We start from the raw sequence: 27,665 nt of genomic DNA, 5'->3' as shown, positions 1-27,665 counted from the left end.
GTGGTTATTTTAAATTTCTGGTCCCCCCTTCCCTTCATTCTTGAAATGCTCTACATTTACATTGATTGCATTTCCTTGGTTATTTTGATTTTGATTATTTCTCTTAATCTTACGCAATGTGTCTCCCTCTCAGTGTATATGTGTCAGATTAACTGTTTGCTCTGAAAGTTCAAGGCTAATCTTTTCCTAACCAATATTCAGACAGCTGATTTCAATTCTACATCAGATCTCTCCATATCAAAGGGAACCATAAAGATAATTATGTGTGAAGCTGGTATAGGATGTGAAGACAGCTTTCAAACCTTTGTTCTGCCATGGAAGACATCAAAAACATCTGCAGTGAACTCTAGACCGTGACAGCTGGTCAGAAGAGGGATACAGTTTTGTGTTATGGACAAATGAAACAGTGTTTGAATTTGTTGTGCTCCAAGACGAAATAATATTTGAAAAGAAAGGCAGGTGAGAGATTCACACAATTTTGTGTTGGATCTAAGTGAAACATGACAATGGACAAATTTAGGAGTGAAGGTACATATGGAACATGCTTTTGGAGAAGGGTGCTGCTTTTCAACAGTGAGTCTAAAAACAGAGTCAGACTCAAAGTACTTACCTTACAAAGAAGAGCAACAGGTTTTGAAATTGATGTGCCTGATTATTCAGTCCCCTGACCTTTACCAACACACCTAAAGCCTTCAAGGTTGGTTTGAGACAAGAATGTAGTCAGCATAAGTCCGGCATAGTCCAGCAAAAGATTAGAAAAAATAAATATCAAATAACATCTCAATGGGAAGCTGTGATTAATATTTTGTAGGCCTACATTTGATGAGAAATGTTGGCAGTAAAACACCAGCAACATATCCTGACTCCTTGTTTTCTTTCGCATGTAAATAATAAAAGGGAATAGTTCATTCCTTGTTGAAAACCTGTTGACATCAATTTGAAGCTCATATTAGCAAGCCAGGTCTGCCTCCTTGTGGCCAGTCCAGGTTACTGAATTTGAAAGGTAAATTCCAATGCCATTTCAATTTCCTAGGTATGGCATGTTCTTTTTTTAACCTTAAATTGTCGAGAGATTACACATAGAAAATAAGATTCAGCAATAACTGTTGATACATATAAATGTATAAAATGAAAATGCAACAGATGATCTTAAATCCAGACTTATCAACCTATCCCAACTTTGTTAGCTATCAATTGTTTACACAGTTTAAATTGTCAGTTTAAACCTAATCCCCACCCACAACACTTTTATGCTACTTAACCTTAGTTTTCACTCTTCTATCAAGTTCATGCCAATCAACACAATCTATTTTTCACTTTAAACTAAATAATTTGGATAAATACATTCATTTAAATAAATATGGTCATTATTAGGGGCGATTCTAGAGTCTGTTGGCGTCCTAGGCAAAAATTCCCAAGGGGCCCCTCCAACCAGCGTTCATCACCATTAGGCTATGTTATAAATAACCTCGGGGGCCCCCTAACGGCCTGGGGCCCCAGGCAGTTGCCTGCCTTACCTGTTCACAAGCTGCGTGCCTGGTCATTGTATATGGAAATCAATACCCTTCACTCCCCTTGCCAAGAGAATGCCTATGACTTTTTAAACTCCATTTGTGAGGATCGGATGTGAAAATCCCCCTGTACTTAACATTTTGAAAATAGGTATCCCATTCGTGGTAAAGGGGTCAGAGAGAAATTAGAAGCAATGGCCATGTATTCAGAAGCATCAGGATGTATTAAAAATGAGGCATGTAAACATTGTGTCTCATAGATGTTAAATGTGTGGTTTAATGTCAGGAGACAACATGGTGAAGTTTATAGAAGTTAAACCCCTGTTGAAACCGCCCTGTTGCTAGTGCTACATAATTTAACAAAATCTGTCAGCATGTAAAACAAGACTCAAACTTTAACAGAGACATTTTGCAACCAACTGCCCAAGGATATTAGTTGTCAGTCCAGATGGGATATTGGTATCCGTCCTCTTCACTGAAAGATCTGGAATCAGCATTGATATTACTGGCAGGAGAGCAGGCCTCCACACGCAACATGAAGGATGTTTCTTGCCACAGCGTGGTGCAGACAGTTCACCCAGAGGAGGAATCAGAATACCAAGAAGGATGGACCATCTTGTTATTCTGGACAACATGCTCTCTGTTGTTAGACAGCAGGATGAAAAAATCTTATACGGATACAGCTGGCACAAATTTCATTCACAGAGAGGAAGCCAGAACTCCAAGACACACGTATGAAAGGAAGGTCCAGCTCCCAAAATATCTTGTAGGGTCTGATGATACAACCTCGTAGACGTGTAATTGTGTTTCTTAGCTGCAAGGTACACACAGTACTGACCATGTGGAGACCTATTTTGGTTATAAATCAATTATTAATACCATAATTAGTTCACTAAATAACACAGAGTTTGAAATCTGACACCTAGCAGAAGTGGAGTGTTATAGTTTAGTTTCCGATGTGTTAATATTGATTTTTGTAGCCAATCTGGTGGGAATGTTATTGTTTAGGTTATTGTTTGCACTGTAATATTTGTATTTTTTTATGCCTTGTACAGAACTGTATTTTTGCACTTTGTATTACGCTTTGTAAGTTGCCCTGGATAAGGGTGCCTGCCAAGAAATAAATAATAATAATAATAATAATAATAATAATAATAATAATAATAGTTTGCTTAACAAGTGTGATCAAAGCAAAAGGATAATGCTTGAATATGTATGTGCATATATATATATATATATATATATATATATATATATATATATATATATATAGCAAAATAAATGTGTCTTTTGATTAGAAAGAGAAAGTTTTGATGAGAAAGTAATTTCATGAGTCCCTTGCCATGTGTTTTCTTTAACCTGCCAATGTTCCCCCCCCAGTTCATTCCAATGCCTGTGCTGTACGGAGTCTTCCTGTACATGGGGGTCGCTTCGCTGAATGGTGTGCAGGTGAGTTACTAGTTAGCAGATTTGTAATGTGACTTGAACAGAGGGTGAGTAATCATTTACCAGGTAACCACTGAAACCAGCCCTGTCACGATTCTCTTTGCAAAAGTTATCAGAGGATGCCTGTCTTTAATGAGTTCTCAGTGCCAAAAAACAAAGCCTACTCACAGAGCAAACATTGATAATGCCTCAGAGCGTCACATACATCACACTTTGATCAGTCTCAAGTTTTTGTTTTTCTTTTTTAAACTAACTTTGTAAATCATTAAGTAGTGTTATCGAAGATGGAGACAAAGTGTATTGGGGACGTTCTAGTCTGTTTATCTGCCAAATCTGCGCATGATTAAATATAAGAACAAGAAGTGTATTTTGGAACTGCCTCTGCAGAGAAATAACACCATTTATGCAAGAAATACTCCCTCTTTACCAAATTATATAACTCAAACTGCCAAAAGGTTTCAGGAAATGCATTTTTCTCAAGCAACCTTTCCATAATCACATTAACTTTAATGACTTATCTTATTATACTTACTCAATAGCTTAACACACAATTTGGTTTGGGGAGCAGTGCAGTATATAGAATAATTATAGCTTTGCTCACCTGTCACACAACCATACCTTCTACTTATAACATTTAAAGGATTTATAAAGTTCAGCAACTCTTGATTGCAGGGACACAAGGGGAAGGAGTCAAGAATACAGAAATATATCTTTAGAGATCTAATTATAACTGTTCCAAATGTGTTTGGTGTGTAATTATATAATCTGTCTGTTTAGCTATAGTTTTCTTTGGTTAATATTGTTACAAATAGTTAGCAAATTTTCTCTGTAACTTCTGTGGCCTTGTGCCAACAACTTGTTTTCAAAATGCTCAATATACTGATTGTGGAATTGACTGGATTAATTTTAAACGATGCTCATTCTGAAATGACACTGAAATTATTCACTGTTGCTTCGAGGGAACTAGAAGGCTGTCTGTGTGACATGAAATGAACAATGATTTCACTCATTTTCTTCAGGTTGTCACAAAATATTTGATTTTGTTTCCCACTGCTTTTGTTATTAGTTCATGGACCGCCTGCAATTGCTTTTAATGCCAGCGAAACACCAGCCAGACTTCATCTACCTTCGGCATGTGCCCCTGCGCAGAGTGCACCTGTTCACCTTCATTCAGGTGCTCTGTCTGGCTCTCCTGTGGGTTCTCAAGTCAACCGTGGCCGCTATTATTTTCCCAGTCATGGTAAGTCTTGCGTAAGCATCCACCTCCCTCAGCGTCCCTTGCAGTGTTCCCTCTCGCTTGGATTCAGGTTGCCCCGCACAGCTGGAGTGAATCATGTGTATTGTGTGCAGCATATTGTACTCTCTTCAATGCAGTGATGTTTGCCCTCTCACATCGATTTTGTATTAGATATGACCTGCTGTGAGAAAGAAAAGGAAAGGAACAAAGGGCAACCTGCTCTTGGGAATAGCATTATACATCCAGCAGTGTGTCTTGGTATTCATAGTGTTCATATAAATTGTTCTTTTTTTTGGATTTGTCATTAATCATGGCTTTAAAAGTTAACAAAACACAGAAAAGTTCATTGTTGTAAACCATGGCAAAACAATAGTTTTGTTTGGGAAGTAACTGCTTGTAAAGAATATAGTGGTACAGCAAGCCATTATACAAACCATTGATACAGTAAAGGAAACGCACGGTGTATCCACGCGCTATCGACTGACTATGGTAAACTGTTCTGAGACAAGATTTGGGGATGTTTAACGTCATGTTTTTAGTGTCCACTCAAGCTGCTATTTGACTTAAATGTAACAATTAAAATACCATTTGATTAAAGCAAAGAGGAATAATGTCAAAACAAAAGGCAAGGAAAGCAAATTGGATTCACATTCCCGTACTCTTTAAGTAGGGATGTAACACTTGTGTGTCCTGCTCTCTGCAGATCCTGGCTCTAGTGGCGGTGAGGAAGGCTATGGACTACCTCTTCTCACAACATGACCTCAGCTTTCTGGATGATGTTATTCCTGAGAAGGACAAGAAGAAGAAGGAGGATGAGAAGAAAAAGAAGAAGAAGAAAGGAAGCATAGACAGTGACCTTGATGATGTGAGCAATTTACTATTATTATTATGAATTTTGATTATTATTATGAATGGGGGTCGGCATATTGTATGTAAAAGAAAGAGATTACTGGTTTTTGTAGGTGCCACATTCTTGTTATCCGTGGATAAAGAGCATAGTGGTTGAACTTCCAGTCATGAAACTTCAGCCATGACCTGACTATTCAGGAATGTTCATTTGTTTGTTTATATATTTATTTGCTGAATTAGTTTAGCCACGCCTGTTAAAGAGATCAAAAATGTAATCCTGGCTAAAAAATATTTGTCCCTGGTTTCAGAGCAGACTGACAGAATTAACAGTAGTGATGTACAAAGTAAAGGATATAATAAACAGTTAAAGGAACGATAACCCTTTAAAGATAGAAAAGGAGGAGGTAAATATCATGATACTCTCATGTTGTGTAGACAAGTACCTGTCAGAGCTCTCCGTGTTAGGAGCTATTAATATCCCAATTAACCAGCAGAGTTTGGTCTGCCTGCGAAGCTGCACAGCAGACCTGCCAAACGAAGAATAAATCTGCTTGTCAAGGAGCTAGTGTCCAGTCTGATTGGCACAAATGTAGAGAATGCCTACTGTGCCACTACAGGATCATTACAGGATCTAAAGCTGCTATTAAGCACCTCAATTATTTATAAAATCAATTTTCTATATGGTTCAATCATTATTGAGTTAAGGACCTTGCTTGTACACTGTAGTATTTTAAAGTTGAACAGATTTTGCATGGTTGTTCTTTTTTGTCTGGTGTCTTTTCAATGATATCGGACATATAATTTCTAAACACCAAGCTCAGGGTGTTGATTGTACCAGTTCACACGTGTTACCTGTGTGCATCAAGTGAAAATGGCTTGATTGGATTTTCATCATCTCTGAGGACATTCGATAACAGTGGAGTTGACACGAAGCTCAGTTTTACATTGGGTTACCTGCAATGTGAGTTATTTAGGTGTGCCATTCACCACAAAAACAGTCCTTTCTGGAAGACCCCCCCCACCCCCTATTCTCGCCTTTCCGCAGGTTTTCAAAGGCACAGTACAGTCTAGTGCAGTTGGACCAGTGACGATTGGGCTACAGACTATTCCTCTCTAAGCCTTTCTACACATTTCCTCCACAGTCTGATTTCCCATATCCTGAAAATATTCCCAGCATTAAAATTCCCATGGACATGATGGAGCAGGAGCCCTTCTTAAGTGATAACAAAACTCCAGACAGTGAGTAGAACGACCCCGTAAACCCTCCTCCTTGGATTAAGGCCAGAATGAGGAGTCTTATCCAGCACTTTTCTCCCTTCACTAGCGATTCATCTCCCCATCTTTGCATTTATTTATTTTTTGCACAGGCTGCTTTTTTAATGCTTGTCAGGTTCGTTGGTTGTTGTTCCTCCTTGGCCTGACACTAACTGTCTTTTTTCTGACTATTAATAGGTCTCTGCTGTGGCCTAACCCTACAATCATAACATTAACTCTGCTCTACTTGCATTTGCTTAAAAGTCTCTTTTTGATTTCTAACTGTGCTTCTTATTTGTTTTTCTGCATAAGTGGGATGAACTCTGCTTAAAGTTTGATTTCGCCTTCGAGAAATAACTGACATTGACTAAAATACAAAAACACAATCCCCACCTTATTAAAATGAGCTTCACTGCCATAGAGATACTGTATGCACCCCACAACAACACGTTTTAATGGCGCACACCACTATGTGTTAAAGCCAGCCTTGTATATCAACATGGCCTGAGTTAGGAGCTCGTGCACAGGATGGGCACAGGAGAGTTGTTCATATGTGAGAGCAGTGCATTCTGGGTGCTGCGATTCATCTGAACTGACTCCAGCAGCTACCATAAGACTCCATCATCAGCATGTTTCAAAGAGCGCTATTATTAACATTAAGCAGATCGACACACACTTGTTTTCAAAGCATGGTTTCTCATCCCTTCAGCACTTTGATTCAGCTTTTTATGAATGCTCTGCATGTCATGCATGTTCAAAACATAATTGTTGCTTGTGCAAAGGAAGCACATTCTCCATAGTCACGCACTGCGAAAATTAACCTTGAATTGTTTGTTGACTAGAATGGTTAATATGTATGAGGGGGAGATGAGGAAATGTGACTCTGCAAACTATTTTTTAGTAATTAGCAGATTTTTTCTTCTCTCTCTCTCCCTCTCCCCCAACCCCACTCTCTCCCTATATGTATGTATATATATATATATATATATATATATATATATATATACATAGCTATAGCCAACAGTACCTATTGAATGTAATCCAGCTGTGCTAACTCTGTATCATATGGTGCACATATTTATAATGATGTGTTTAGACAATAGACATTTTTCAAAATGATCCCTGTTTCCTAAAACTGAAGCTAAATCTGTGACCATTAGACAACAGAATCTCATGAAATATGTGCATAATTTGAACAGACAATCATAATATATATAAAATATAGCATCATATAGATAGTATGTCTCATAAATTATTTTATATATTTTTGATAATTAAAAAGAAATATACAGCCTGAGTATAATATGTGCATAAATGGAGATATTAATTGTACTGGGCTATGTGTCACAGAGAAGACATATGAATATAATGTAGAATATAAGAGAACATGATGTAAACTATGTATTTTAACAATAATATGTATTAAAACTATTAAAATCATTAGCAATGTAACTATATTATGTTATATACATATACTGTCTAAAAGTAGCTGTCATTCTAATTGATCCCGTCGTGAGCAAGTTATTTTGGAGGAAAAAGTAATAGCCACATTTTGTGAAAATTATAAATTAAAAAAACAAAAGAAATGGAATCATGGAAATTGCATTATTACCATTAGCATATTTCCAAAAAAGCTGGAATTGAACAGGAAATGGATATTCCATAAATAGTCCCTGCAACATACGTGCATATGTGTAAGTCATGCATATCATAATCAGAAACCATATGTCTTCTGTTCCACAGGAGAGAAACCACCGACTTTCCTTGAACGACACACAACATGCTGAGCGGCTTCATTATTTAAAGTCCAGCTCCATGTTGAGGTAAGCGTGTTTAGCGTACTAGAAGCACACCTTGCTTGTTGATTGTGTTGACTGTGAGTGAGATGCACATTAAGAAAGACTGTTACTTGTGTGAGAGGATTGTTTGTGATGTCGATGGGGCCCGAGGTCAGGTTTGAGGCAATGCAGCGATGTAAGAAGGGACACATGGCAGGCTATGCAATCCCGTCCTCAAGCAGCACTGCCCAGAAACAAGGCCAGCAACACAAGTATGCTTATTTTCTAACAGCTTATGATAGATTCTTTATTGGACAGACATATTAACAATATTCTTACTAATTCCTTACATTAAAATGTATTTCTTTTTCCATCATGAACCGATACCAGAATAATGATTTGTGTTCAAGAAGTTCATGGTGCACTGCGTTTGAAATGGATTAGGATTACCTTATATATATATAAAAAAAATAATAGTAAATAAATCAGTGGCACTGAAAAAATAAGGAATGTCATTTAAGACATTTCTGCTGGAAGTTTTTCTGTTGGAAATTACTTTTTTCCACACACAGTGTTTGTCATTGTTTAGTATGTTACAGGAAAACAGTAACTGTGCTGTGTAGAACTTTTTGTTTTCAAACTAAGGACTGATTTAATCCCCTGTTAGCTGCCTCACAGTGTTATCCAGATATGGAGAAGTCTATAAGGAAGGTTAACCTCGACCATTAAAGAGAAAAATCAACAATATGAAAAAGGGGCCTTTTAGAAAAAAAAGTTTAAAAAGCACTTTTGCGTGAGCACTCTGGTTGTGTATCAGATCATCCTCAGAGATGAACAGAGATTTGTCAGTTAAGGAGGAATTTGAGCTTAAACTGACCCCATCTAGCAGCAATGAAGCCCAATGAGGCCACTGGTCAACCATGTGACTAAAAACCACTGAAGCAGTTTAATTGACCTCACATAATAACCACATTCACAATGATAGATAGATATAAACACCTTTTCAGATGTGATGTCTCTCTGCCCCCTTTTTTAATGCACAATATATATATATATATATATATATATATATATATACGGTAGAGATTTAACTGTCATTTAAAATGTTTACCTTTACATTCACGAAGGCATGAATATAGATAATAGGAGAGGACAGAAAGAAGCAGAAACCTATGCAGGGTGACAACTGGGAAGAGACAGGTGTTCAGAGGATAAAATACTTGTATTGTCAACCAGGAAAACAGCGATTTCAGATACCTTTTTAAAACCAAATATCTGCTTCATTTAAACTACTCATGCGCTAATCCTCTGGACAGATATAGCCAAGGGCAGGCTGGCTTACATCACGAAAGCCAATTGCAGGCTCAGGACAGGAAGATTCAAGGAGCTTAAAAGCACAGCAAGGAAACAGAAACAGTAATAAAAGATTAAGTCTTTGCACAGTGGGGGCTCCTGGAAAACAGGGTTCTTATGGAGAACGTATATTGTGGTTGCAGGTTTGTGCCATTTTTGAGTTTTTAGTGAATGCTTTGGTTTAAAGTACTGTTTCAGACACGTGTACAAGCAAATGCTACCCAAAAGGATAGGGGCAGGGGGGTTGTGTTGCTTTCTTTCTTTCTTTGATCCTTCCCTTCCCAAATATTTCTCTATCCCTGAGCATGCAAAACGTTATATTAAATATTAGTTCAATTTTACAAAGAGGAAAGCAGGAGGCGCACACTGCCAAATAAAACGACTGTATATAATTTGACTGTAATGTAATGAATGCAGTGTTGCAGACAACACATCAAATCAATGAATGTTGCAAAACCTTTCACAGTGCAACAGGTGTGCAGTGTTTTGTTGTCCGAAAAGAGACATTTAAGATATGCTGTAATAATATTTCTCAGTGTGTTTTGCAGAGCTATTCTTTAACAAATGCTCTTGATCAAGTTTCATTCAATTTAAAATACAGTATTGCTGTTTTATGTTAGGAAAGCAGGTTCATTCACATGTATTGTATGGTTTTGTCAGTTCTGTAACCCTTATTGCCTTGTTGTTTTTCTCTTTCAGTCCTCAAAGAAATTCAATAAAAGCTGTGCCTCAGATTAGAATAGAACTTGAACCTGAAGACAATGTTTTTTTTTGGAGGAGTCGAGGATCAGAGACCTCTCTGTAACGTGCACGCATTCAGCCTGTCCTTCTGAACCAGACAATCCTTGCACAAACACGAGAAACCTTTCCATCCTGTTAATTTTATTCACTCTCTTGTTTTATCTTTCTAAAATGAAAACTGATGGAATTCTATTCTTTTCTGAAAGCGAGATATATAGAGGGGCTAGAACACAGTTTGTTTGATTTTAATTTGAAGGACTTTTCCCCCTCTGCTGCTTTCTGCTAAAAGAACAAACTGACCATCGACTGGAATAAAGACCTAGGAAAGACTTGTTTCTACTTTTGCACTGTGGATGCCATGCTACTTGTATGCCTAGACATTATTTTAAAATGTGAGAAACCTTAACTGATTTATTTTATTTTATTATCTTTTTGTTTATTTTTTCTTTTCCACCCATGCACATCTTGAGTACTGCCATCTCACATGTCACATTTAATATTTGCATTTCCCTTTCTATGCAAAACATCACTGCCCATTTCCTGTCCTATATCTGTGAAGTTTCTGTAGTCCTTGGTAAATACGCATGGCAATGGATTTCGGGGCCTAACCTGTATTTTTTTATATTCCTACTTTGAACTTCTTTCTTTGTTTTAAAAAAGAAATTACTGTAATTAAATTTTCCTGTAGCAGGAAAATAATAATTTGATCTGTTTTGTAGCTCTACCTCTTATTTTTAGATGCAAGGCATACTGTAAAACATAATATATACAATGTTGATTTTTTAAATAATTTTTTTAAAGGGCACAGCATAGGATTTTAATAGAATTAATATTATCTTTCTGTTTTCATTTGGGTTCCTTTGGAACTAAACATTCAAGAGATTAAGTGTGTTGTTAAATGAAAAGCAATATTTGTGACATAGAAATAATATAATTGTGATAATGAAATGTATTAACTTGTAAGACAGTTAAGAGAAACATCTGAAATAATACTGATTGTATTGTATTATTTTATGAATCATGGTGATGATTGAAATACAGTATTGTTTGATGATTGTTTAACAAAAAGCAATTTTTAGAGTGTGAAGAATTGAATCAAGAGTTTAAAATTAAATTAGTCTTCATTTGGTAGAATCCTTCTCATACTGAAGATGTTTCAACGTTTCTTGCATTATTGCAGGAACAAAAGTAGCCCATTAAAAACAATCTCCTAAAGTGTTGCACTTCCAAGTTTTCATTGGCAATAATCTGTGTAGAAAAAGTCAAAAGTGGACTGCTTCATATAGCCTGAGCTTTTTTTTTATTGTGTGAATACCCCAACTGTAAAATAAGCTGTTATTTGTTTGCAAATGTAGTTACACCTTTTTGCAATAACTAAATGTTAAAGAAATTAAACCATTATATGAAACCATGTGTTGCCCTATAGCACAAGTTTGAAAACCAAACTAAACAAATAAGACAGATGAAGAATACAACATGCTCAATTAAATGATTTCCAGAACTCTAACTTCAACCAACAGTCTGATTTGTGTTTTTACAATATAGTCCTTTCCCAGTTAATGTTCAATACTGATTATATATTTACAAAAAGCTGCTGTTATCTTCTTAAGACACATTGGGAAATAGTACAGCTTTCCAAATGCCATCTAAAAACAAAACATTGGAGCTACAACCACTTTAATGATGTAGATTATGTTTTTGGTTGGAGATGCACACATTGTACTGATTTTATTCATTGAAAAGTTTGAATTTTTGTTCCAACGTTTGCAATATTTTACCATGATTCCTCTTGCTTAATTATTATTATTATTATTATACAAATCCATTAAAAACTTTTTACAGCAAGCATTTGTATACATTGAATTGATTATAAGTCTAAAAAACTATTAAATGTATAAACAAAAAATAAGTGGAGTGCTACAAATTAGGTATCTGCTTGCTGTCAACTTGACTTGGAAGAGTAGTAATACTCAGTCTGCACAAACTTTCAAGAATTGAATGATCAATAATTCTATTTCATTTAAGTGATTTTTTTTTTTTTTTTGGTTAGCTACAGACATCTCATGGGAATATTGAAACACAGACCTAATCCACACCAATACAAGGGCATTGAAATCTTGCTTTTTGTTTCATTTCATGATGCTGTGTTTTTGTTGTTATTCGTTTTGTTTTAACAAGTGTTAATTTATATGTTCTGATTTGTAATTCCAATGATATATGAACAAAAAAAGTCTTCCGCTGTGTACTAAATTTTGTACTCTTGGGACTAAAGTATAGACAGTCTGTGTGTCTTTGTTCTGAATTACCAATGCTGCAGTGATGTGAGAAATGGTGAGTTTCTTACCAATTTCCCCTGAAAAGGTTTTCTAAAATAAATGTTCCACAACAAATGGCCTGTAATTTATCCCAGGAGCCTTGCTTACTTGCTTGCTTTGATCTTCTGTAAATCCAAGAAGTTTGGGTTCATTCCGATTTTAAATTGAAATTCCTAATACGTATATAACCACATAAATCACTTTTAACTTATATGGGGGAGGTAGTTTATCTAAAGAGAATCAAATGTATCAGCATGCCGGACAAATTCTAAAAACAATTAAATTGTATGAACCGTGAAATTAATTCTATAAGATTAATAATTTATTATTTTTCAATGATTTTTTTGTGACTTTATAGAATAAAAACAAAAGAACAAGTGAAATGATTTATTTTAGCATTTATATTTTTCAAATGAAATGTATATTGGAAATAAACTGACTTTATGGATCTCACTGTGTTGTCTTCTTTTATTTGTTTAGAGTTTGGGTTGTCCATCGCCTCTTTACTTTGCAAAACTTACTACAAAATGTTTATTTAAAATCTTCTATTCCATATATGCAATGATGTTTACTTTTAAAACAAGCATGACTGCAAATAAGGAATACACCCAGAAATAAAGAAAATATATCAACCAGATATCTACCATACATTGTTTCCATAGCCACTTCAATATGTAGTGAGGGATCGATCAATGAATCAAAGCTATTACATGAACTATTTTGTTTCCAATTTTCACATATTTTTGTCTCTTGCCCCTGAAATGAATTAATCAAAGCTATATGACATACCAGCAGAAGGTATGTGGAAGAGTCACCATGATATATAAACTAAACTTAAATATGCCATTTATCCAGTTTATCCATTTATCCAGTCATCTGCTGGACATATGCATCGCAACATTACATAGCAACATTATTCAATGGGCAATATCAATAAACTTCAGATACCGGGCCACTCTTCTTTACAGGTGTCTGTAAGGCCATGCATTGTAGAGCTTTGCTGATCATTACCCTGCGAAAGAGGCACAAATGTAGAAAGAAATGATATATATTAAAGAATGTATGTATTCATTGTAATATTATAAATATGTGTCAGTCAACAGCTGGGGTTTGTTAGTGTTATACCATTCATAACAGACAGGTCAGATTCATTACAGTAATTAATAAAAACAAATTAAAAAGAAAGCAATATTTCCTAGGTTCAAGACAGACAATGGTATGTAAAGGATGTTGAAAGGATGCTAATGCTAAAATACAGCAAATATTACAATTGACAAATTATCTTTAATTTATCGTAGCAGTTATTGTTTTTATTAGTGTGTACTTTCAATTGCTTAGAACTTTAAACTGGAGTGTGGTTTGTTTACCTTGTATCAATATCAGAGGAAATAATAATTGCTGAATAAACTCCTGTTATCTAGTGACACCCACACATATAACCCAGAGTGGTCATGTCCTTTGAAAACAAAAAACACAATACTTACTTATACGAGCTCAGATTAGCGTTGAGGTTGATCGGCATGAATTCACCTTGAGGCTTTAGTTGTATAGAAGTGTGTCCTCTTAATCTGGGCTATACCAGTAGCCAACCATGATTCACCCAAGGCAAAGCACATCACAGGCTGAGCACCAACAGGACTTGGGGATCCTCACTCCAACCAAGGGGCTTCCTCAATGTGACATGTGCCCAGAAGGCTGGAAAGCTACATTAACACTACATCTAACACCTAGCTCTGGTGTTTGCTCTGTGAGATTGTACCATGAACAGAAATGCATTTCTGGAGAATACATACTATCCAACTCTCCTGTGCTGTTAAGGATTACATTAATATTTCACAACAATTCAGTATTGTAGGTCTCAGAGCTGTGAAAGTTCAGATCACAAAGTTCTCCAATCCCCAATTAAGTTATTTCCTCTTTTCTTTGCTCCTCAGCCTCGCAGGAGAAGGTTGTGCGAGTACCAACTGTGACTCAAAGAGCAATTTTCGGTGTGAAAATAATGATCGTGTACTGAACTTGCTTCCATGCTGGGCTGTTTCGCTACTACTGACACGTTCAGCTGAACTGTCTGCATTTTAATTGCTATTGCTATTGTTATTGTATTATTGTATTATTTGTTCTTACAATTACTATTATTTTCTTCTACTACTATTATATTATATTACACTTCAGTTACGCAGTTGTTGTTGCAGACATGAACTTTCTCTGAGGCTACGTTACAGTTCTTCCTGCCATTACTACTTCCCAGCTGGGCTGAATACTGCTATTACACCTGCTTTTTTCCCCTCCTTATTTTATATATTTATTTATTTTGTGTGTATTCAGTATTGCTGGTGCTGACTCATACTTTCCCCAGGGCTCCAGCTGTAGTTCAGCAGGCCATTACAACTCCTTGTGTTGTTGTTTATTTCTACCAGTTCAAGCTCCCTTGACTGTGCATTAAAAATTATCTTTTCTTCTAACTTTTTAAGCTGCTACTGCTGTAGTTGTTGTTCATTATTGTGTGTACTGCTTGTTGTCTATCTCTCATTCTTCATAGGAAATGGGAGGACAACACCTTGAAGAAGGGACAAGCACCTTTGCAGAAGTCCCTACCCCACTTGCTAAGCTCCTCTTGCTGCAGCTAATTTGATTAGCCAGCACCCTGGCAGCACCCTGCTCTTGCTGCCAGCCTGCTGAGCGGACCTGACTCACTGTAGCACAGCACTTGATACGCCATCGCACTCTATTAGGGCTCCTGGCGCTTTGGTGCTGATACCATAGAGGCTGCAGCCCACTGCAGTCGTGCTTGGATTGCTTCTTCACCTGCCAGTCCTTATTAGCCAACAGCCACAACACTCTTGAGTACTGGCGTCTCCCAGTAAACTTGTTTCCAGCGGTTGGTGCTCTGTGCTTGGCGCTTGGTGCATCAGTGCTAACACAGGATTTGTAAGTGGCACAAAAGGTGTACAACTGGTGATCTTTTCCTGTGATGAGGACCGGAGGCAACACACACTCTGCCCTGTACAAGTGCTGTATTGTTACGTTGACCGCACAGGAGGCATGCGCCATACGGAACAGCTCTTTGTGTGTCATGGTGCCAACAATTTGGGCCAGGCCATGTCTAATGAATTGAATTTGTAATTGATGCCTTGTACTTCTCTGTATTTTTGCACTTTGTTTGCACTTATGTTGTAAGTCGCCCTGGATAAGGGCGTCTGCCAAGAAATAAAAATAATAATAAAAAATAATAATGCTTTTCAAAATTGAAAGAGAACATGGGGTTCCAGTACAACCTTGCTTCCCTGAATGAGAAAAGCAATTATTGAGCTGCAGGGTCACTTCAGCAGCCACATGCATCTGGAAGCAAAATAGAAAGTTACTTCTGTAGGAATCAGAGATAAAGTAGTCACCCCAAAGAAGAGCCACTTTTACAAACATCTCAGGAAGCCTCCCACAAGCGTGAATCAATTTCCCACTGATGAAGGCTTTTCTCTTTAAGAAAACCAAGGTTGTATGAAACCCAGTGTTTTGTTTCTTGTTTAGCTTTTTTTATCAGAAGAATGTAATGACGGTAATCTTTATAACTTGTTCAAGAGCAACCATAAAGCCTGTTGCTTATCAGTTATTACTCAAGAATTACATAGAGTGTTAATATGTAGTTCAAAAGAAAAATAATATTTTGAGTAAACCTCTTTAGTATTACAGTACATTTGGGACAGGCTAGTGAGATCATCTAGAAAAAGCTTATTTTGTATAGTGTTAGTCAAAGATTTTAAGATTTAACAAATAAATAAATGTATATATATATATATATATATATATATATATATATATATATATATGTGTGTGTGTGTGTGTGTAACTTATATTTACAGTAAAGCAGAGTTCAATCTTTATTATTTATTGTGTTTATTATTAACTATAAAAATATGAGTGCAAAGTTAAAACAATGTTGGACAAGGCTGAACAATTATTAAAGTATTGGAGATCACTACATGTCTTTTCATTTTATTTTATTTTTCAATTCTATTCTAAAGAAATCGGGGAAGGGTTTTAAAGATTCATAAATACCAATACAAAAACTGAACGGAAAAAGTATTAATATTTTTAAAAAGGGACTTTCATTTTATTACATTATTATTAAGGCACGCTTATGATAATATGACCTGCAAGGGAGTTTGTTCTACTAAAGAGAATAGTGCCAGTCAGATCGAGCCATTATCATTATCAGATCTGCTGAAATCCACCTATCTCATTGGTGGAACAGGGCAGATCTGCGCAGAACTGCGAAAGTCTGCGCTCCACCAACGCGACCTAGGAAATTACTTAGGCTCCGATCAGGACCAGCCCCCCTTTCCCAGTGCTAACTTTCTTTTTGGTTTTAGACACGACACTTCTTTTGTTTTATTTATAATAATAATAATAATAATAATAATAATAATAATAATAATAATAATAATAAAGTATTTTCACAAATATCCGAAAACACACTGCGGTAAAGGACACATTGTTTAGCAACAGTTGAAGGGAAACAGTCACCGTGTTGATTAAAGAAAATCGGAAATGTGAAACAAATGTCTTGTTGGGCGTCGCGGCGGAAAACTAACTCCAAATATACAACTACATGAATACATACTAGAGGAAAAGGGTATGTTTTGGTGGCTTCTTCTTCTTGATGGTTTGAATTGAATAGTTTTCAATATGATTAGAGTAGTTACAAGGTTTAGTTATTTGCGAGCTATCGTTTATTTTAATACAATATTGCAATATCCACCACTCAACGCAGCTGGTGAATTAGCCTGTACTGTTTTATTTGATATTGGTGTGATTAAGAAACCACCCCCCACCACACCACCCCAGTCCTGTTGAACACGTACACCTTCTCTTTGGCAGATGATTTGAGGATATTAATATTTAAACCATTTTTATCAAGATTAGATTTGTGTAAACTTTGACCTTGTGTTAATTCTCCAGTATATAGCTCATTGTTCTGGAAACAGTATTTAATTTTGGCTCTAGGTTTTTATTATGGAATGCAACCCTCATCAATATCTAAAGCCACTCTAAAAACAAATCTGATGTTATAGAATCCAAGAGCCCCATATAACTCAATCACATCTTAAAAAGAAAGATGAAAAAACCAAACAAATCTTTATTGAAAGATGTAATAGAAATGCCCGTTGTTTTGGGAGGAGGCTCTGTCAACACCTTTGCTGGTTTCAAACTGAACCTTAACTAAATGTTACCCAGATTCCTCTTGAGTGATGCATAACTGGCCAAGCGTTGATGCTGGTGTTGGGTGGTCTTCAGTTGACCATGTTTTCCCAGCTTATTGAGTGAATCCACAGCAGGCCTCTTTGAGCCCAGAGTATTATCAGGGAGAGCTGCAGGTTTTGTTCTATAGCTGTATGCCTCTGAATGATCTCTTTAATTTCTTAATTCAAACCCATACCCTCCCCAGACACATACAGTGTGCTTTCATATGACTTTCATGGAAATAAATGGCTCTGGTTTTGCTGTCTACATTTATTAATTGAAGGCAGGAGGCATCTTATTTGCAGTATTCAGGACATACTTGTTTTCTGGTTTATAAAATACACAAAGTATCTCAAAGTATATCTTACAAGGCAACTTAAGCAACACTTGTTACGCCAAATTGAGGGTCTTGAAACTGTAGCTACTGTAGCACAGTCATGAGGTCCCAGGACCCAGGGAGACTGAGGGTTCTGTGCCCTTCAGGAACTGTGTCTCCGGGGGGAAGCTCCAGGGTACACACCATCAATTCTGACATGGCAGGCTGAGACAGATGCCAAGGAGACCTTGAGTGTGAACTGGGACTTGACCTTGTCTAGCAGCTTCTGGAGAAAAACCTATGGGCAGGTTTGACATATGTCTCAGGAAGTCACCCACAAGTGTGATGCAATCCGCATTGATGATTAAAAGAGAACCTCTTTTGCAATAATTAACATTGGAAAGAGTTATTAAAGAATGGCACCAGGGAAGATATGTCAGATAAAAGTGTACAGCAAAATGTCTTCCATGTAATATTCTGTTTAGAGGCACTTTCAGTCAAATGATTTTTTCCAATTTGGTATAAATAACCACTGAAAGAAAACACAATGGAATGTGGATGAGAATTGTATATATATATTTTATATATCTATGCCCATAGGGTTTCTGCTCATTTCTTATTTTTCTTTTTCTCCACTACATTTATTGAACAAATGTAAATGTGGGTATCCTACTGTATCTTTGCTGAATATTTGTATTTAAGTGTTGTATTGCTAGAGGAAATGACTACACACATCTCAAAGATTGTTTTGTTAACAAGATCCTGGCTGGGAAGCTGAGCACAATTATTTCCTTACATACATACCTGTTTGGAATGGCAATCTAGACACTTAAAAAGTAAATATATATCATTAAAACTTACAGAGTGAAAGAGGGATTTGAAAATGACAAAAATATACAGATCAAAACAGTGGGACCTGCAATTTTCACCGTAATTATCTGTATACTTTTAAAATAGGCTAATCGTTGTGACAATTGCAACAAATTGTCATTCGAACCTCCTTGCATTTCTTTTGGAGGCCGGTTTTAAATAGCTCACTGTACATTTCATCACATTACTTCTGCTAAATTAAAAATTTCCTTGCAGAATACGAGACGCAGCCCAGAATCCCCACTGTGGAGCATTTCGGCTGTGATCGGTTTTGCAGGCCTCTATTTCCCAGTCTTGTGTATTTCATCACACCAGCCCACCAGTCACCCCATTAAAGGTAGGTAGGTTTTACAGGAGCTATGATTGCATTTCTTTCCACATTCCACTTTAAATGGGATAATACATGCATAAGTATGGGTACAATCCCCTCCAGCACAAAATGCAAGGTGTTTGCCTTTCTACCTAGGGATTTAGGAAGTAATAGCTTGGTGACATATATGAAAAGAGCGCTACACTCCAGGAGGTGCATGTCTTTGTAAGAACGCTAATAAGACAGTTAGGAGTTCTATTCATGTCAGCCAGTCACAGTCCATTTTAAACTGGTAACCCATTTCCAAATACTTAAGAGGTCAGCTTCTACTTTCAAACGCTGCAAGCAAATTATCAAACCTTTGATGCTAGGGTAAGTATTTTAGACACAAAGGTTATGCTCTGTTTGTGTAATGTGTGTGTATGTATATATATATATTACAGCTCTGGAAAAAATTAAGAGACCACTTAACATTGATTTCTGAACTTGGAGTGGTCTCTTAATTTTTTCCAGAGCTGTATATATATATAATTCTGAGTTCACATTGACCTCAGATTTACCAGTTTTCATCAGAAGAGTTAAATTACATCTAATCAGACTTCAGTTTGTGCCTTGCATTCAGTACTAATCCAACTGGTAGAATGAAAAAACATAATCACTCAAGTGGAAAGAAGCCTGCCTTAGAATCATTATGGCCTACTCCAGGGAAAAAGCACTTAATATATATTAGTTCAATCATTATTCATTCCTTGTCTCCAGCATGTCATCTTGTATACTTGGATTATGTCTTAACTTAGCTAATGTGAACACTGCACTCTTTATTTTACATGCACTCGATGGATAACGAGTATATGCATAGAGTTAGTTTTGATAAAGGTTTCAGGCATTATAAAAATTACACCATATTATGGAATTAAAGCGAGGAATAAAGATAACATACTTTGAAAGCTAATTCCTTTTCTGTCAGAAGAATGAATTGAACTAAATTGTATTAAGGGAATAGACTAGGAGTTTCTCAAGCTGAACTGTCATTAGCAAGTAGAAATGAATCATTCATAATTTTTCAGGCTTACACAGTTAATTGTTAAACATTTGTAATTTCTTTGATCACAGAAGGCCTGTGACTTTTCCCAAGGTCTTCACTCTAGCATTCTTGATTAACGATAATGCGGGTAAATACCTTTTTTAATTTTTTTATTTAATGAAGACTTTAGACTGTAGGGACCTTTTTAAAATGATCAGATGAATAGTTCTGTCTCAGGTCAGTGGGTGTGCTTTTCTTTAGGCCAATAGCAGAGACGGTTTTTGTGATTGTTTTGTATCTATAGACATCATGCTGAAATATTTTGTATCAGTATCTTTGTTTTGCTCCTTTACAATACTGAAACTGTTTTGTGAAATGCAATTTTGTACGTTGTAAAAACCAAATGAGTGACAGATATTTCTAAACACTGTAGGAGATTCATAAAACAAACTTTCAGGTTATGCTTGGTTCTATTTATTTTCCATATTGGTGAGTGGATCCTTCAGCATCCACTGGATTCAATGGATTGTGGTAGCCCATTTCACACTTAAAAACTGTGATCCACACAATGGAGTGTACGGTCGGTTATGTTGGAGAAATATAGGACATATTCAACCTTGGTAAACAATATCATCTTTGAATTGCCAAGGAATGATGAATGTGCAAATGGGATTCTGAGCCACCCTAGAGGTTAACAGAACGTGGACTCTGACTGAACCAGACTTCTAATGATCTGAAACTGATATTTGGACCTCGTTCAGTTCGGAGTGATTGTTTATTTTTAAAGTAGTCTTCTTCCTTCACTGTGTCTGCCTGAGAGCTGCCCTGTGTCTTGAACACATTTTGTGTCTATTCATGCTATTTTGCTAGTTGGTGTTTGTGCAGTCTGTGTTGGCTTGGTTCCATCAAGTGTATTTTGATATCTGCTCTCCTTGCTTGTTACTGTGACCTTTCTGTGGTACTGTGCAACTGGGGAGTTAGTTTTTTTTTTCCCAGTTAAAGTTCGGCTTGTTGTTTTTAAAATATATCGGTTTATTCCTTACTCAATGAAGTTGAGACACTGAGTAACTGAGTAATCTAAAGAATTGCATTCCTGTGGCGAAGTAATTTATTTCCTAAATGCAAACTGGGGAAAACTGCTGATATTCTCAGAAAAGTATTAACCTGAAACAAAGTTTTGATAATGATCTATAAAGTTTCTTGGACCAGAATGCAACTTTATCGCTGTCGGGTAATACGATGGCATGACAGGAGTGGATTTACTTTCACATACTGTATTAAGGTACTGGAGATTACATCTTTAGTAAAAAAAAAATGACACCAAAATTCCCAAAGGACATTTTAAATTTGATGGCACTTCCCCTGAATCACATTTACTCCTGCCCATAGGGTTACAAATTTCAGTTGTTGTGTTTCCCTTGAAAGGTAATTCAAACAGTTTTTGACGGCAGAAAGCCATAAAATCAAGTTTGAAAAAGACTACTCGGTACTACAGAGTATATTAATGTCAATCTCAATATGAGCAGTTTAAATATATACAGCCTTCACATATGAGAAAACAGCCAATCTAAGTCAAATTAAGTTAAAATCCTGTTATTTATATTGCTTTTCAAAAATATATAGTTAGCAGCCTTGTTTTCCCTCTTCTGTGTGTACAATTTGAATGTCACCTCATGTGTTACACATACAGCAAGAGCACTAGGGACCAAGGTAGGTCTCCTTAAAGGAAAGTCTTCTCTGCTTTCACTTCATGAACCTGTGAACATGGCAGCTGTTGGTGAGATTCTGATCACTGGAGGGAAGGGGCTGAATTTAGCTGGCTTCACAGAGAGCATGACCTCTACAGTTATGTTGTGGGGGATGAGAGAGAACTCTTGCTACAGATTACTTCAAGCAGCAAAGGCTGTGTATTTCTCATAGTTGGAAAATAGAACTAAAACATAAAGACTAAGGCTGGGATTAAATCTAAACTTTGACCCACCCGCTAGTAGAAAACTAAAGAACTGTACTCAATTGCGGCTTCATTTTTAGTAAGATGGCACTTTCTTCTAATCATAAATGTAACCACTATGATGTACAAGTTTGTAGTTTGCTATTAGCGGGTGGGTCAAAGTTCTGATTTCATCCGGCCCTAACACACAGTTGTCTTCTGCTTATCTGTTCTAATGAATTGCGTAAACAGATGCTTTCAAACATTTCTTTAACTTCAGTTTGCTAGATTCTTCCTAGACTTACTGTTGAAATGACCCTTGCAAACATTTTAATTTGTATGCATAATCAGTTAGGAAAGGATGCTGTCATTTAAAAATGGCTCAGAAAAGAAACATCCAAGCTTCTATTCTGATGTTTTTAAATACAGAAGAACAGAATATCTGACCCATTTTGTTGAAATGTGAAATAAAGCAGAAAAACAATAATTTTCCTTTATAAGTGTTGTTTTTCAGATATATTTTACTTTTAAACAATATTTGTTATTTTGTTATTGACCTTTCAGAATGCATCAACAGGACCATTGTTACATCAGCTCCATCTAGTGAAAAAGGCATGATACAAGAACAAATATATTTTGGAGCATGGTGGTCCAAAACTAAATTCAACAAATTAAGACAAATGGGTAGCTTTACAACAGTGACTTATTGCAGAAAAATTACAAATTGTGAACACACTTATCGTTGAACTGATAGTTAAGTCTTTCTTTACTAGTGCTGAACTTGCAAGAAAACCAGCCATACTTTTATAACCCACAATACTTATTAAAGAATAAACTGCTGCAATGTTGTCATACTTACACACAAATATCAAAACAAAGTTGTCATTATCATTGATGGGTTATCATTATTCCCTTGGAATAGTTTAAATCTGAACAATTTGCTTGTATTTTGCTTTACTAAAATGAATGGCCTCTTCTTTTATTGTCTTCATACCCAGGCTGACACATTCCTGCAAAAAGGAAAAATAGTTTTAAAATAAATATTAACATTTAAAATACAAGAATGACATGGGTGGAGAACCCCATGTACATCAACAATTGCATTTTTGGGAAAGGCCTCCCCAAGATGTATTCATATGAATGTGGGGTCTTGGTGTTGATCATTGGATCAGATTGAATGTCAAATGAATAACCACTGAATATCCCAGTCAGTGTTCGTGTGAATTTGCAGACACTGATGGTTACTGAACATACAGCACAGCATTAGGGAATAGTATGTGGTGTAGCATTTAAGAATAAACCATCCTTCAAATAAAGTCTACAGCATATTTGGAATATGTTTTCTTTAAAAAAATCATAAATATAAAATGAACAATTTAGTGTCCTATTACATACGTATTTCTCTTAATCATCTCTGGTATCACCGACAATCAGGTCAATCTGCAAGGAAACATGCTTTATTACTAAGGGAAGTCTGAGTCCACAAATAAAATAAAACAATAATTAGTTTGTAAATCCATTGGTGAAAGTGACAGGACATTTAATTGAATTAAAGAATAAGCAAATATAAAGCATTTTCAGACCTATTGTTAGTGCTTAAAATTATGCAATGAATGCATTTTTTCCAGAGAAAAATCCAAGATACATAAAACCATTAACAAAAATTTAAATGAACTATAAGTATACATTATAATATTTTGTTTGACTTCATAATAATGTGAAATAATGTAATATTTATACTACCATGCATACAAATATAACAGCCCATAATTGCTTCTTCAATACAGGAATGATCCCTGACCTATATGCTGTTAGTCACAGTCGGACATTATTAAGTGTGATAACTCAGCTCACCAGCTTTCTACAACGCAGTGCAGGGGCCTTTCGGGAACAACAAGTTGAAGTGAATTCCACCCACTGCTTGGCTTTGGTATCCACCACTGTCTTACTGGCGTCAGGCATTTCCTCTTGGACACTTTTCACCAGCCTTTGCAGTTTAGGGGATAAACAAATATGCATTGGGACATAAGATACACATACTGGTCTAAATCTCAGTGCTCTCCCTGGAGCTCAGTATGAGCAGGTATGCTTTAACAACTCCATGAAATATCAACTAAAGGTAAACCACCTGTTTATGGTAATAGTAATTATTTAATTGGTCACTTAATTAACTAAAACAAGTTGGCATCAAATTAAAAACAATGTATTAAATTCAAGAACTTGGCAAACGTCAAAGCACCTGAAATAATAGCTTTAAAACATATTGCTAACCTTTCTTTAAAAACAGTGAAATCCAGTTTCTTATATTGTTGGCATAGGCCATCTGTCTTTGAGACAAATGTTTCAATTTTCTCCAATGGGCTTTTCTGGAAAAAAAAGATTTACACATTCAGGACTATGGGAAATACATTTCTAATACGCAATGTGGTTATATATCTATATAAATCCCTTTAATGTCATATTTATCAATAGAAAAAGATACACCATTATAAAAAATTGTATGCTGTGTTATTTAGTGTTTCTTTGTAATTTACATTTATTTTATGATATATAAAACATTAAATTCTCCTCTTCCTACTACTACTAATGCAAATAATAAAAGCGTGCACCTGTGATTTATTTGGGTTGATAAACTGTGCCGCTTAATTAAGGCAATATGAATGGCCTATGCTTGTATTTTAATTAGCAGTAATTAGGGTTCTATGAATATGTAGTTAATGGCTAAACATTCTGAAAAATAAAATGCATGTTATATGATTGATGCATATTGCCTCTAGGGATGGCTAGATCTTAATGAACCAGTTGTTAACAATTCTATACAATTAGATGGTCTTTATAATATAGCTTAGAGCATCATGCTTTATCAGCAATGATGAGAATTGAATCGGAATTCTCCTTTAATCAGAGACCAGAACACGTTTAAAATGCTGAAAACGGATTAGTAAATGATGCGTATGAACATGCAGGAATACAGATGAATGAAAGTATCATGAACTGACAGAAGGAAGGCAACAAGAAAGATTAAAATTGAGCTTTTGTTGAGAACTGTTACATAAATGGAGGGGATGGGTTGGCTGGATATACTATCCTGGCCAAAAAAGCATGAATATCTAGGATCACAGAAAATGTATGCGTTGCATTTCTGCAGAATATATGTCTTTAGTCCTCCTTTAACACTGAAATCAGACTCTGGCCGCTAAATGTTTCCTAGACATGAAAGTAAAGCAAGTACTATAGTATAAGTAACTCCTGCCCCTCCCCTCCAGACTCCTGTCATCTCTTGGTTTCAATAAATAACATCTAAGCAGAAGGAGAGTAACTGCGTGAGTGAAAAAGGAGGATATGTAAAAGTAGATTTTAATTTGATTTTAGATTGATTTCATGTTGATACCATTGTGAGACTCACAATCTGCCTAATGCCCCAGCAGGCTTAGAAAGGTTGAAGGGGAACTAGCAACTCACTAAAATGACTGGTTTATTTGCACTCATGTGTTAGTAGGAGTTTATAAGTAAAGTTGCTGAGTTTTCTGTTCCACTTTTTCTGTTCATTTTTATCAGGAGAACTTTTGCCTTTATTTATTTATCAGACCGACTTACAGGTGTCACATAATACAGTTCTCAAAATATGTACATAATACCAGTGAATTACAATAAATGCCAAACACTATATATACAGCATACAGTTTTCAAAACGGTCCTGGAGTACCCCCTGCCATGCTGGTTTTTGTTCCAACCTAGGTCTTAATTACTTAATTGAATGGTACATTGCTTTGTTAGGTCAATTAAGGATTCAATTAAGCAATTAAGACCTCAGTTGGAACAAAAACCAGCAGGGAAAGGGGTACTCCAGGACCGGTTTGAAAACCACTGATATACAGCAATAGCCTAAACAGTAGCCAATAGATCATGCAAACTGAAACAAGTACAAAATACATTGCAGTTACATCCATTATGTGTGCAGTGGGTAAATCCGATTACCTATTACAGTGTTTATAATTATAATGTATTAATCATTAACATGAGATTAACAGCAACTTTATCATATCAATAACTAAGATCAATAAGAATGTATTACAAGCCTTTATTCAATGTTGTTATTGCAGTACAATGGGAAAGTGTGTGAGGAAAGTTGTTTTACCTTAATAAGTTTACAGGCACTTCCCTTATGTATATAGTCACCGATGTCTGCGAAAACAGACGCAAGAACTGGGAGCGTGAGGTGGTTGTGCTTTCTGCCAATCTCAAAGAAATACCTAAACAGACAAACATCTCTTTTTACATCTTGTGGTTAATGCTTATCAGATCTACTACTACTACTACTACTGCTTCTATTAAGACTACCACTAGTACACCTGCTGCAACTATACTACTACAACTGTGAACCCAGCATAACATATATGTCACATACAGAGGCCTAGTCAAGTGGGATCATATATTTTTGTCAAGCCTGCTAACCTCAACTTCAAGTTCATTCAAAGGAAAAAGGAAAACTTCCCTTGGTAAGGAGGTTCCAGCACAACATGTTCAGGGCACTACAATCTTCAACAAATATCTGAATTGCTCTCATGTTGTGGGTTAACTTAAATATTAATAAGATGCCAGTATTCCAACAGGTGGCAGAGTTTCCCTTGAAAACAATTACATTTCATTTACACTCTTGTTTTTCAGAAAGTAGTATTGAAACCTTTAAAAGAAAAACACCCATTAAAATAGATGTCTTCACATTTTTATGCACTTTGTATTTGTATTTTTAAATTAATTTGGAGTTAGAAACAGCAGGTGTTGCACTGGAGCAAACAGCCCTTTTACAAAATACATTATTTTCTTAAATAGTAAAAAGGTTAGTAAAATAACACATTAATAAACATGTACCTTCCTAAATTTAAAGTGGTAGACAATTCTGCATGCAGCTATTATGTTTCTTCAGTTTCCACTTAAAATGCATTCAATTTGTGAATCAAAATTAGTTTGCGCATCAAATATGTAAAGGTTTGGTGACAGGACTCTGATAATTGTATACTGTACAACATTCAACATTACAGGATAGTTATGTAATTTTCTTAGATGTTTGCAGTTTTCAAAGAAAGCAGATGGGTGGTTTACTGGTTATAACTCAGAATGACAATGCCTTTGAATAGCTTACTTGTCCAATACAGTGGCACTGCCTTCTTTGCACAGGTCTGTGTCAGTTGGCTTCTTGATTTCTGTTTGCTGAGGAGGACTTTCAGACTCCGAGGTTTCAACACAGGACAGAACATCCAAAGGCGGTTTGCTGCAACAGTCGTGTAGCTTCCTGTACTTACCGGATAATGATGTATCATTGCAGAGGACTGTCTTCACTTGCATAAGCTAGATAATACATGTGTATATAAGCAAAACCATGATCAGTTTTAGAGAAACAGCTCTTTTTGAAGCAGCAATCTCGGTAAGGAGTAATAATAATGTCAAATTCAAATTCCAAACCTTAGACTGCACAGTGGGACTGTTTAGTAT

At 36.0% G+C, this 27,665-nt stretch overlaps 2 protein-coding genes across 4 annotated transcripts in view; one reads left to right on the top strand and one right to left on the bottom strand.

Annotated features, from left to right (window-relative positions):
- The window catches only part of slc4a4a (solute carrier family 4 member 4a), a 95,418-nt gene extending 82,481 nt beyond the window's left edge, over positions 1 to 12,937 (top strand). For all 3 annotated transcript variants that reach the window (XM_066710632.1, XM_066710634.1, XM_066710633.1), the window contains 6 exons: positions 2,892 to 2,960; positions 4,024 to 4,197; positions 4,898 to 5,059; positions 6,186 to 6,282; positions 8,041 to 8,120; positions 10,128 to 12,937. In XM_066710632.1, the coding sequence (XP_066566729.1) occupies positions 2,892 to 2,960; positions 4,024 to 4,197; positions 4,898 to 5,059; positions 6,186 to 6,282; positions 8,041 to 8,084 (546 nt within the window). In that variant the 3' untranslated portion in view covers positions 8,085 to 8,120; positions 10,128 to 12,937. The remainder of the gene's footprint in view (positions 1 to 2,891; positions 2,961 to 4,023; positions 4,198 to 4,897; positions 5,060 to 6,185; positions 6,283 to 8,040; positions 8,121 to 10,127) is intronic.
- A 9,738-nt stretch (positions 12,938 to 22,675) lies between these two features.
- Positions 22,676 to 27,665, bottom strand: part of gc (GC vitamin D binding protein) — a 35,899-nt gene continuing 30,909 nt past the window's right edge. Inside the window, exons 8-13 of the mRNA XM_066710631.1 lie at positions 27,316 to 27,521; positions 26,311 to 26,425; positions 24,444 to 24,538; positions 24,027 to 24,159; positions 23,568 to 23,612; positions 22,676 to 23,182 (exon numbers count right to left, since the gene is read on the bottom strand). Coding sequence (XP_066566728.1) covers positions 23,577 to 23,612; positions 24,027 to 24,159; positions 24,444 to 24,538; positions 26,311 to 26,425; positions 27,316 to 27,521 — 585 coding nt within the window. The 3' untranslated portion in view covers positions 22,676 to 23,182; positions 23,568 to 23,576. The remainder of the gene's footprint in view (positions 23,183 to 23,567; positions 23,613 to 24,026; positions 24,160 to 24,443; positions 24,539 to 26,310; positions 26,426 to 27,315; positions 27,522 to 27,665) is intronic.

Source organism: Amia ocellicauda, chromosome 8 (genome assembly GCF_036373705.1).
Source record: "Amia ocellicauda isolate fAmiCal2 chromosome 8, fAmiCal2.hap1, whole genome shotgun sequence".
NCBI lineage: Eukaryota > Metazoa > Chordata > Actinopteri > Amiiformes > Amiidae > Amia > Amia ocellicauda.
The sequence above is the reverse complement of the archived record's forward strand: the minus strand, read 5'-3'. Positions and strand labels throughout refer to the sequence as shown.